Consider the following 11,555-nt stretch of genomic DNA (forward strand, 5'->3'; position numbering starts at 1 on the left):
GATAAAGGCAGAACTGCTACTGGGATTCTAGCCCCTTCCCCAAGATGCCCCACCCTGGAGCTTGGATAGTGAGCGAAACCGGGCCACATTTGAGGCAATGTCTCGGGTGACGTTGGCTCTGAAGTTATTTTAATTATAAATCAGCGCTAGAAACTAATGAAGGCATCTAAGCTGAGGTACTGGTTTAGACCAGAAGGATGGGGGAAACTGTAGATAAGAGACAGAGCACTTCCTGTGGGACTTTAAATTTCAGTGATCTATATTTAAACTGTCATGATTGTAGTAACTAACAGAACGGGGAAGGGGAAATCTGAATAAAAACAACAGCCTGATTTAGCTACATGACATAAATTAGCAATGGTATTTCTGGGAGTTTTCTAATACAGCCCAGTTCATGCAAGCCCTCCAAGACTATCATTAACTCACAGGAATATATTTAATCAATTAAGTGGGCGATTACTAAGGACTTTCATGAGTATTTATGACCAATGACATTATTTTCGCAAGATAAATATACGAGGGTCTGGAGAGATGGCTCAGCAGTTAGGAGCACTTGCTGTTTTTGCAGAGGACACAGGTTCGAGACCCAGCACCAAATGGTGGCTCACAGCTATCCATGACTCCAACTCAGAGATCTACTGTTTCCCCTGACCACCAAGGACAATGGACACACATGTGGTACACAAAAACACATCCGTGAATGCAAAACACTCATGCATTTAAAATAAATAAATCTTCAATTAAAGAGATAAGTACATGGGCCATGTAGGATGTTTATTTACACCAGTAGGTCATCCAGAAATTCTTGTTCATACAAATAGATGAGTAAATGTCATATATGATATAAAAGTAGACTGGGGTCATTAACTGATGACCCCATGTTAACTTTATTTGTATCAATTCAAAATGGAAACAGGAATTGTTGTAATCTAACAGTTCTACTGAGTCTTTGACACATTCCATCCTCTTGCTCTACCTGAACCACCCAGAAACCCATCACCTTTAAGGCGTTGAGAGACAGAGAGACTCGAATATACTTTTTTAAAAAAATAATAAAATTTCAAAAATGGCCCCATAAGCTTAGCGTGGTACCACTCATCTATAACCCTAGCACTTGAGAGGTGGAGGAAGAAAGAACAGGAATTTAAGGCATGCCTCCTCCACATGGGGAGTTTGAAGTCAGCCTGGGCAAGAAAAAAGGGGGGGAAGGGAAGAAGGGAGGGAGGGAGGGAGGAGAGAGGAAGGGACAGAGGGAAGGAGGGAGGGAGGGAAGAGGGAGGGTAAAAGGGACATAGGGAGAAGAAAATGAATCCCTTTGCCCTTCCCAAAGTGCTCCCTACCAGATCGGGATTACAGCCATTCCCCTCGTGACAAGGATGACATGTTAGATATTTCACACTTCAATGCTCTCTCTGCAAACTGCATTAGCAGTCTTCCAAGCCTGGGCACCAGCAAGTTGAATGGGAGGAAGTACAGGGCTGTTCTGTGTGCTGTAACACCACTGGAGTCCTGTCTGCTAAACTTAAACACTTTGCATCACAAGCTTGTGTCAGACAATGTGTGCATGGCACAGGCAATGCCCGGATTGGAGCTTCCGATCTCAAGAGAGACCTGTGGTTGGAGCCACCATGGAGCAAAAGTTTGAATGGCATCTCACGTTTGAAACCCAAATACCCCTCACCCGTCCTTCCCAGAGACCCAACAGCTATTGCTACTTTCAAAGTCTAAACTTCTCTTTGTTTTCTTTGCTTACAGGGAGAAGGTGCGCACAGTTGCTGCCCAAAGAAAAGGAACCCTCTACTATCATCTGCCAGACTGGGGTTTGCTTTCTCCTCTCCTCTCTGCCACTCTTGGGATCCAGGCAAACTCCTTCTGAGTAAAGAAGCAGAACCCCTTCGCCAGCAGGATTTTAAGACACCGAAAGGCACTCTTCTGCGGCCAATTACTGCCTGTCATGGTCACACTTTGTTCTAACTTAAAGCATATGTCTGCTTCCTCACACTTGGCTCAGGAGCACAGGGCAATGGAAGGGTTAAATAAATTCCTTAGAAACAGAATGAGGGAAGACTCCCAGAGCTGTGCAGGTGCAGAATTATAACCTGCCACTGTTCCTCAAGCGCTGTACCAACCCTGCCTGCTCCGAGGGCGGGCTCAGATACAAGGCCCGTGTAGTCCTGGCTTTCCACGAAAGCAAATACAAATAGATAACATGAAATTTTCGATTTTACCAGCAAAGAACTGAGCATACAGTAGATGTGTTCAGCAGCTTCTAATCAAATGATGACACAGTTTAAAGTGACGCTATCAAGTTCCTCCCAAGAGTGCAGATCCCAGCCTGAATTCAAACCAAGTCCAGAGCCAGATAGTTGAGAGCCAGGCCACCTGACTGACCAGCAGACGAGCTCTGTTCCCTCCAGGGAGGCCAAGCAAAGCTCTGCAGTCTAGCAAACTCACCTCATTGGACGTTACAAATTCACACAGCCTAATGAAGCTGGCAAATGGAAGAAAGCCAACCATCAGGCAAAATGAAAACCAGGAAACCTGAGATTTTTCTCAACCAACAGAGGGAATGGCTAAGGATGAGAGACACAGCAACATACTTTGTTCTTTTTTTTTATTATTATTATTATTTAGTCACAACACATCAGTACAACAGAGGTCAAACCCAGCTCGGTGGAGGCTGCTCAAATTATACCTGCTAAAGGAATAAACCTGTAAAACAAAGCTTCTAGAGCCCAAATCAAAATTTTAAAAATCAAAGAGAAGCCCTTTTAAGTATCACAAGAATCACATTCTTTCATGCAACAAAAGGGAAACGCAACATAAAAACTTCCAGTTAAGAAGGATACATAACAGTTCCGGGGAAACCGGGCTATGCATTTTACAGACACTGAACTAACTACTTGCATACTAGGATCGCTTGTGCAGGTTAACACTTGTGAGCTGGAGATTCTGTGAGACTGGAAATACATTGCATTGCTTGGGGCTGGGAAGTGCAGGCGTGTTCTACCTAACTGTCTTGCTTGCTGCCAACCCTCCAAACCGGGATCTAGCCTACCAGCGGCTGTTTCTAAACCTGAAATGTTAGCACAGCAAAACCTGCCAGGCCACACACGGTAAGTGCTCATCTGGATTCAGGGCTACTGATAAGTTTGTGCACCCAATCCACTCTGCTCTAAGGGGCAGAGAGCTAGTGTTTCTAGAATAAAGCTGTTTGTCTGATTTGTCAACGCTCTGTCTGGAAATATAATGCTTTGCTGACCACCCCACCCCCCACCCCAACCTCGCCAAAGAAAATCACTTATACACTTTAATCTGTCAAAATATTAACAAAATCACGTTAACATTGAGCATAGTGGTTTGGGAAATTAATCCTAAAAAAAGAGAGAGAGAGAGATAGACTGCAACTTATACAAGCCAGGAAACAGACCCCAGGAACTCTGATGTTAAAAATTAAACGGAGGCAAATGGAATCATTCTTGGGTCAGACAGGTTTACAAAGTAAATTAGGGACAGAACAGACAGCGGGCATCACAAAGTGTCGGTTTATAATCACTACCTCAACTGAACGCTTTAAACAAAAAACTAATTTTTTTAAAAAAATTGCTAATATATGACATGATTTAAAAAAATTTAAAGAAAAAAAAGTAAACCAACAAACCCTTAGTCTCTAGGGGAAAAAAACATTATCTGGAAGTGTACCTTTTCCTTACTTTCACTGCGGTGACTTTACGTTGGTGCTGGCACCTGGGACTCCAGGGTCCCCTCCCTTGCTCCTACAGCCACAGTTCTTTAGAAGGCGCCGATCTCCGTCCCCCAAGGTCTATAGGGCTTGCCGAGGCTTGCTGCCTGCGTGGGTGTGGACGGGCTCAGCAGGTGGAAGGAGCTGAAGGACAATGGGAAGGCGGAGAGCGAGGCCACCGAGGACAGCAGCGGCGGCGACAGTTTGGAGGCCGAGGTCGCCACGGGGAGCACCGGTCCCAGGCTGCCACTAGGGGGCGCCCGCAAGGCCGGCGCCTCCGGGTGCGCCGAGGCCAGCCTGGCCTGGTGATGCTGCTCGGCGGCTGACGCCGTGCTGCCGGCGTTCCCGTGGCCATTCTGGGGCAGCAGCAGCGGGTGTGCGACGTGTGGGTGGTGTCCGAAGGCGCTGCCCCAGGGGATGTGTCCGAGGCCCGCGTGAGCGCCGCTCGCGGCTTCCCGCTGCGAGGCGTAGTTGTTGAGGTGTGACACCAGGCGTACCCGAAGCGGGTCGGAGGCATCGAGTCCTTCAATGATGCTCAGGTAACGGGCAACCTCGGCCAGGCATTCCCGAAACCCCAAACTCCGATAGTCCATAGCTAGGGCGTGCGCGTCAAAATAACCTGAACATTAAAAAAAAAAATAGGAAAAAAAAGCATTCAAGGCCCTGCTCATTTCCCGCACTTTTCCACGCCAAGGGCAGCCCTTCCTGGCAAATGCACACGCGTACGGGGTTACAGCACGGATCACGGGTCCTTGGAAGAGCAAATATTTTGGAGCTGACCAAAATCTTTGCATTAATCAACATTACATGTCTGCTAATGCGAGTTCAAAGCCCAATTAGGAGCTGCTGAGCAGAAATTGGAATTATACCCTGCCAGCAGATGAAACTGTTCTTCCCTTTAATGTTTCCCCTCAACAACAACAAAAAATACATCAAGGACAGAGAAACCACAGAGTAGTGAAATTCATTAGACACACAGATGTAAGTTATCATCGCGAAGCTTTTAGGCACTTGGACCTTGGTGACGGATTTTGGGGGCTGGAGACAGACATGGGCTCCAATGTCGCACCTTCGCTTAGAATTTTCCTCTACTTTAAGCCACGGCGGGTCCCTTTCCTCCACATTTTTTCAGCAAAATTCATTTTTTTTTTTTTTGGAACCTGTATGTGAAATTCAGACTACATAGCTGCTGTTTCCCAAGCTTTTCGTAAATAGCAAGAGACATATGTGAGCGTCTTGACCTAAATCGTGGCTAATCACAACAACTACAGCAGGTCGGGGACGCTGGACGCTTGGAGAAGGTGAGTTGATTCAGCAGGAAGAGGGCTGGGGCGACGGATTCACCGTCCAGAGCCTTGGTGAGCTGTTGAAGGCGCACCGACTGGCAACCACACACTGTCCTCTCCCCACCCCCAAAGCAAAGGCAGACAGGGACTGCACCAATCCCAGACCGCGCTTGCCGCCCCCTCCACGCCGACCACGCAGGGCCCCCGCCAGAACTGGAGAGGCGTACCTTTCCCTCCCGCGGTGTGCAGCATTTTGAGGTGATCCACTGTCATCTGTAAGATCTCTGCCTTTTCTAGCTTAGCAGACCCCTAAAGAGGATGACGAAAGGTTTACTCGGCACAAGCACCTCCGGAGAATTTTACAATGTTCATGCATGCATGCATGCATGCGCACAAATACGCGCGATTCAAACGCAAACGAAAGCAAAATCTGTTGGAACCTTGTGCCTGAGCGACATGGCAAGGCTTTTTTTTTTTTTTTTTTCTTCCAAGACACATAGGGTTCAAAGCACGGAGGGGAGCGAATGAGAAGGTGCGGATGGCCACAACAGGCGCTCTACCTATTACGTCCATTACCTGCTTCTCAAAAGCACTGGGTACCAGCCTCCTTAGCTCAGACAAACTGTTATTGATTCGGTCTCGTCGGCGCTTCTCAATTATCTGTGAGACGCAGACAAAAACAAAGGAGACAAAGTGAACATCCCACTACAGGGCGCATTTACCACTGTGACTGTAAATTGCACAGAGAAGAAACTACTTGGTTCTTCCCGTTAGGTGACACAGCAGTACGCAGACATCTATTTAAAGTATTGGGGGTGGGGAGGGCAGATACTCACGCCTCTCCGTCTTTTCCTGGCCAAAACCTGTGACGACGTCGTTGGGGACATGGAACCCAGCGCGGAACTCAAGTTTCTGTAAGATGGGAAGCAATTGCCTTGAGGAAGGATAGGGACGCGAGAGCCCCCACCCCCACCCCCACCCCCTGCAGTCATTTCTTTGGCAACTTGTGCAGGAGAGCGCCGGGGAGGGTCGCTCTCTGCCAGCAGCAGCCGGCCCTCGACTCCCGGCGCCGGGAACGGAGAACCCGCGCGCCCCAGCCTCTCCGCCCACTCTGGCCGGGCGCCGCCGACTGACCCATTCTCGTCGGCACTCTCCTTCTCCACCTCGATGGTCTCGTCCAGCTCGCTGTCGGAGGAGCTGTAGTCGGGGTGGGCTCTCTTCATGCTGGCGGAGCGCGGGCTCCGGGCGGAGGGGGTCGGCCGCGCGGCGGGCAGGGAGGAGTTAACTGCAGCGGCCGCTCGGCGCTCGGCGCTCGGCTGCGGGCGGTGCGCGCACACTGACCCCACTCGCGCTCAGCCTCCGGTTAAAACTCAACCATCCCTTTCCCACGCTGCGCCCCTTCCCAGGGCCCGGGGGAGGCGCGGGAGGCGGGGGAGGCGCCAGGGCGGAGGCGGGGCCGCGGCTCCAGGGGCAACAGCCGGCTCTGGCCAATGGGCGCCTCGCCGCGCGGATTGGCAGCCGCCTGGGGGCGTGGCGAGCGGCGGCCCGGGCGGACGGGGCACCGCCCCGGAGCCCGCCCCTGGCCCGGCGGCAGCGCGTCGGCTCCGCGGGAGCTCGGCTGGGGGCCGCGGGCGGCGGTGGGCCGGCGGCGGGCAGGAGGTGGGGGCCGGCCGGGGACACCAGCCGGGCGCTGGCCACCGCCCCGCCCCACCCCGCGCGCCCCGATTGGCCTGGCCGTGCGCCAGGGCCGCGCCTGCAGCGCCGCCGGTGAGCCGCACGCGCCGCGGGCCGTGGGAAAGTGCCGGCGCCCCGGCCGCCAGCCAATCCGGACGGACGGACGGACGGCGGCGGCGGCCGCGCTGGCGGCGGCGGCGGCCCCTGGGCGTCCGCATGAATGGAGAAGAATGGCCGGGCGGGCGGGGAGCGGGGCCGCGGGGCTGCGCGAGGGCGCGCCTGCAGGGCTCCTCGTGTGAACCTGTAATCCGAGTCCGGGCGCCGGCGAGCCCCGGAAGCCACCGCCCGCGGCCCGCTCTCCGCCCGGGCTGCCGATGCTCCTCGGCGGGGGGCGCTCTCGGTTGGCCCGGCTTGGGCGGGTCCTGCAGGGAAAGTTGCTTGGGGCGCAGCGCCAGGAGGTGGTGGCCAGCAGCTCTGTGGGCAGGCACAGCGACGGGTGGCTCCAAGTGTCTTGTCTGTGATGTGCTTTGGGTTCTGGGAGCCTGTGAAGCTACACAACCCTGCGGGGCTTCTCCAAGATGGAATGAATTCCCCTGTGCATCTCATTTCCGGGAAAGTGGACCGCTTGCTTTCTCTGTTAACTTGAGGGAGGGCTAGCTGTCCCCGGAGACATTCGTTATGTTGAGATTTTTGTTGTTGTTTTGATTTGGTTTTGTCCTCACCCCCACCCCCACCCAAGAGTTGGCGGCCAGATCCTCACAGCAGGCGACAGGGTGGCGGCCCGGGTGTTTGCTTCCGAGGCTGACCTCACTGCGGGAATGCACGTTTCTTACCAGCACCACACACGCCATTCCCTTTGGTCTCAGTCGGGGCGGGTGTTTTGGGTACTGCTATATGAAGTTCTGCGCACGCCTCTCCCCTCCTCACCACCAAGAAAGCCGACTTATAAAAATATGCCTGAGCCCAGCGTTCATAGAAGTAGATGGCCAGGAGAAAAATCCCATCTATCCCATTCGAAGGTAGAACATTATGGGTTCCACGCTTGGAGCTTGCCATCCTGTCTGAGAAGCAAGGCTTCATAAATGTCGAGAATGAAAAAAAAAAAAAAATTCATCACTTCTGCAAGCAGTTTGGTTGCTGGACTCGTTGAGTTCCAAGCTCAGACTGAAGGCCTAAACCCAGTTCCCAGGTCCTCTCCATCTTCTCACGCTTTGGGCCACCGCCTGGCTCCTAGTAGAGATCTTACTGCAGTCACCCTAGTCACCCCCAGTTGTGGTGATGGCCCCTCCCCCCCAATAGATGAGGTCCCTCCATCGTGGCTTTGTTCTTGGCGGTGCCCATGCCCCTGTAGGACTGATAACCCAGAAGATGCTGCTTTGTGAGTGGTGAATCCAAGGTCAGCTTCACAGCCTGCTCCTGCTGTGTTCCCAGCTGGGCTTCTAAAGGTGAGCCTAGAGGCTCACCTCCCGCCTCTGAACACCCTTTGCTGCCTCCGTCTTCACACACACACACACACACACACACACACACACACACACACACACACACCACACCACCTGCCTCCTCTCCTACTGCCTGGTAAACCAGACAGAAGACATGGCAAGCCATTCCTGTAATTTCCATAGTCCGTCTCCCATCCTGTTTCTTCCCCTAAAGCGATAGGTCATCCTGCCCCAGAATCAGTGTGACCTCTACTCCGTGGCTCTAAAGTTTTCCAGGTCACTGAAACCTACAGGGAGGCCCAATTCTGGCTGCAGTGCAGGGGTAGAAACAGCCAGCAGCATGTTGACTGGTGGAAAGAAACAGTCAACAGTGAGGGTGTTTGATTACACAGCATTTTAGGTTCCAATATTTCTCACACACGTTTACTTCAGAAAAGGAAGCTATCCTGTCGGGCATATGGTGTTGCACACCTGTAATCATAGAACTTCCCAATTGGGAAGTAGAAGCAGAAATGTCATAAGGTTCAGCCCAGAGTATGTGACACGGGTCAAGACTCTTCTGGTTTTATCTATAACAATACCTTGTACCAAAAAAAAAAAAAAAAAAAACCAAAGGCTGTGGCCCAGCACCCACAAAATGACACTGGTGCTTAGTCTCCTGTCAATCCACCCTGGATCTGACATCCCAGGGAGACAGTGCACAAAGGTCTAATGGTGAGGTCGCCCCAAAGCCTAGTGGCACCCTCTGATAAGGAGACAGGAGGCAATGGGGACACTTTTATTAGGTCTGGGAGAGCTTTTCAGAGTTGACCAGGAATGTAAGATCATGGAGACATCACCAAGTAATCACTGGGAAGGATGGGGTGGCAGCTGTTCCCTTGGGTGGTGGGGTCGGGGACAGACTGGGAGCACCAGACTCTTGCCCACCATCGGCGCTTTGTTTCCCCTGGGAGATTTGGGGCTTCTTGCAAAGTGGTTGGGGGTGCTCAGACCTGACCTGTAAAGAAAGGGGCATTTCTAGGACTGGAGATGTCCCTGCAGGGAACTTCTTGGACCCTGGGAGACCTGGAACTCTGTGGGAGACCCATGTTTGTATGGTCACTCCGCTATGGGGCCAGGTGATCTCAGAGCTGCAGCTCAGAGGTGGAGCCTCCATCCACCTCTCAGAAGAAGGAAGGAGGGGAGGGAGGAGGAGAGAGGGAAGGAGGGAAAGGGGGAGGGAGGAGGAAGGAAGGAAGGAAGGAAGGAAGGAAGGAAGGAAGGACAGCTTCATAGTCCCAGGAGCTTTCCGTCAAATTGCTGTATCCACTCAGAGGCGAACCGTCTTCATGGACATGCCTCTCATGAGGCAGAGGCAGTCAGATCTCTAACTTGAGGCCAGCCTGATCTACAGTTACAGGCCAGTGCTATGTAGTAAGACCCAGCCTCCCTTTGTTTTGTGTCAAAACAACTCTTAGAGTTATTCATGGTAGAACATTCCTGTAATCCTACCCCTGGGGGAGGCTGAGACAGGAGGATTGAAAGTTTCAGGGCAAGTTGGGCTTCATAAATCCTGTCTTGAAAAAACAAAGACCAACAAAAGAAACTGAGGTGAAGGCAGCAGGTGAAGAATTTGAAAACTTTAGTGTCTGCCTGATTAAAACTTTGGAGAAAAGCCCTACTAAGTGCTAAGCACCAAGTCAGGCCCAGGACAAAGATGGGGGAAGGCCACACTCTCCATCAACCCCCTCAGTACTTCCTGACATTGGGCTAAAGTTATTTAACCTCCTCAGTCATCATGCCTCTGTCTCCTGTGATATGAGGATGTCGATAATAGTGATCACCCAAGACCAGTTAAGGAAAGCACATCGGTTACATCTTGTGTGCCCACTGGTAATCAGTAATTAAACAACAGCGGTTAGTTAGTACCCAGTGCTGATGTGTCTGGTCTGCCGGGGAAGGCAGCAGTTGGTGACCACAGCATTTTGTTCTGATGACGTCTCACAGCTGCTGGGATTGGAATGTAGCATGATGATCTAGTAATCGGATACATTAACCAAGCATCTCTAGAAGGTAGAAGCTTTTTAGTATTGCGGGAGGGGGCCGGGGCTACTTACTAAAAGCACCAGTCTACTGGTGCTGAGCAAGATAGTCCTCTGCTGTTTGTGTTTAGTGAAAGTGCTGTTTCTGAGTCTCTTACTAAGAAACACCGCTATAAATAGAGTTATAAGTAAGCTGCACACTCGCAGAGCTCAGCTTCTGCGCCCTTTGGAGCATGCATCAAGTCAGAACCAAGGCAGAATAGCCCCAAACTGTCACAAAGGAATCTGGACCCAGCAACCGTTCCCCTCTGTCCTCCTGTATGTGGTGCTCCCCAGAAGTCCCACTTAGAACATCACGGAGACTCGTGTCGTATCACAGCACAGACAAGTGTGTTTCCGCTCTCAGGTCTCCTAATTGAGAGGCACTGTGAGGTCACTGCTGTTTGCTGGCAAGACATGTTTAGTTGGAAACCCAACAGCCACGGCGGCACATAGGGGAAAGAGAGGCGGTCAAGTGCCCTGCCTAGGTTTGAGACAGCAAGAGCTGGACCTCACTCCTATGAGCGATACTTTCTTTCCTCATCAGTAAAAGAACGATGCTCCACAGCGTGCTGTTGGTTTTTGAAAGTTAAAATGAAATAGAGCAAACGATGGTGTGGGTGATATGGCCTGGAATCCCGCCCCTTTGGAGACCATGACAGGAAGATGGGTGTAAGGCCATGCTGAGAGCTACATAATAGTTGAAAGCTGACCTGGGATACATTGGACACTGTTTCAAATAAGAGAGGAAGGGCAGGGGGAGAGAATTTTGTACAGTAGGACACGGATATGTACTCTATGCTTACAACTGATGATGAAGATGGATACAATGATAGTGATGGCGTTAAGAACATCCCGAGCTTTGCTGGGGCCCCAGGAGGAAGCTACAGGGGGCTTCCTTGTGAATTCCTTAAGGATAAGCCAAGGAAAAGGGGGTAGGGAAAGGCATTTTTATCCTAGCATGAGGTGGTAAATTACCGGAGCCTGCATACTGCTGCTGCTGCTGCCTCCCCGCACGCACAACCCCACTTTACATCAAGGTCTCATGCATCCCTGGTGTTCACACTGGAGGTTTTGGCACCAGATGTTTAACGTGAGGACACAGCCACTGGCTCCAAGTTATGGTTGAGGGGAAGGTTTTTATTGTAGATATGAGTGACCGGAGCATAGGCAGAGCACCTAGAAGAGCCCAGAGCAGGGAGAGAAAGCCGTGCATTGGACATGGCTGCAGAACGGACCAGACCCTGAGGGGGCCAGAGAGGAGGAAGCCAAAAGAGCCAAGAGAGTGCATGACTACAATGGCAGGGTTTGTACAGGAGGGAGAAGCTGGAGGGGGAGGGAAGCCCATGAT

At 51.6% G+C, this 11,555-nt stretch overlaps 1 protein-coding gene across 1 annotated transcript; it reads right to left on the minus strand.

The window, feature by feature from the left end:
* Positions 1-2,610: 2,610 nt before the first annotated feature.
* On the minus strand, positions 2,611-6,428 carry Hey1 (hes related family bHLH transcription factor with YRPW motif 1). The gene is made up of 5 exons (XM_051196674.1): positions 6,163-6,428; positions 5,865-5,940; positions 5,605-5,688; positions 5,256-5,337; positions 2,611-4,361 (listed from the first exon to the last, which is right to left on the minus strand). Exons 1-5 carry the CDS (start codon positions 6,249-6,251, stop codon positions 3,793-3,795), a joined length of 900 nt encoding a protein of 299 aa, XP_051052631.1. The 5' UTR covers positions 6,252-6,428; the 3' UTR covers positions 2,611-3,792.
* Positions 6,429-11,555: the final 5,127 nt, after the last annotated feature.

Source organism: Phodopus roborovskii, unplaced genomic scaffold (genome assembly GCF_943737965.1).
Source record: "Phodopus roborovskii unplaced genomic scaffold, PHOROB, whole genome shotgun sequence".
In the NCBI taxonomy this organism is placed as follows: Eukaryota; Metazoa; Chordata; class Mammalia; order Rodentia; family Cricetidae; genus Phodopus; species Phodopus roborovskii.

Bases quoted from the DNA above. Each gene is read 5' to 3' on its own strand.
- Hey1 (XM_051196674.1), bottom strand. From the start codon at position 6,251: ATGAAGAGAGCCCACCCCGACTACAGCTCCTCCGACAGCGAGCTGGAC. The intron at 5,338-5,604 runs GTAATGGACGTA...CATCCTCTTTAG, and splicing joins CCAGTGCTTTTGAGAAGCAG to GGGTCTGCTAAGCTAGAAAA. The intron at 4,362-5,255 runs GTACGCCTCTCC...TTTAATGTTCAG, and splicing joins GCACACCGCGGGAGGGAAAG to GTTATTTTGACGCGCACGCC.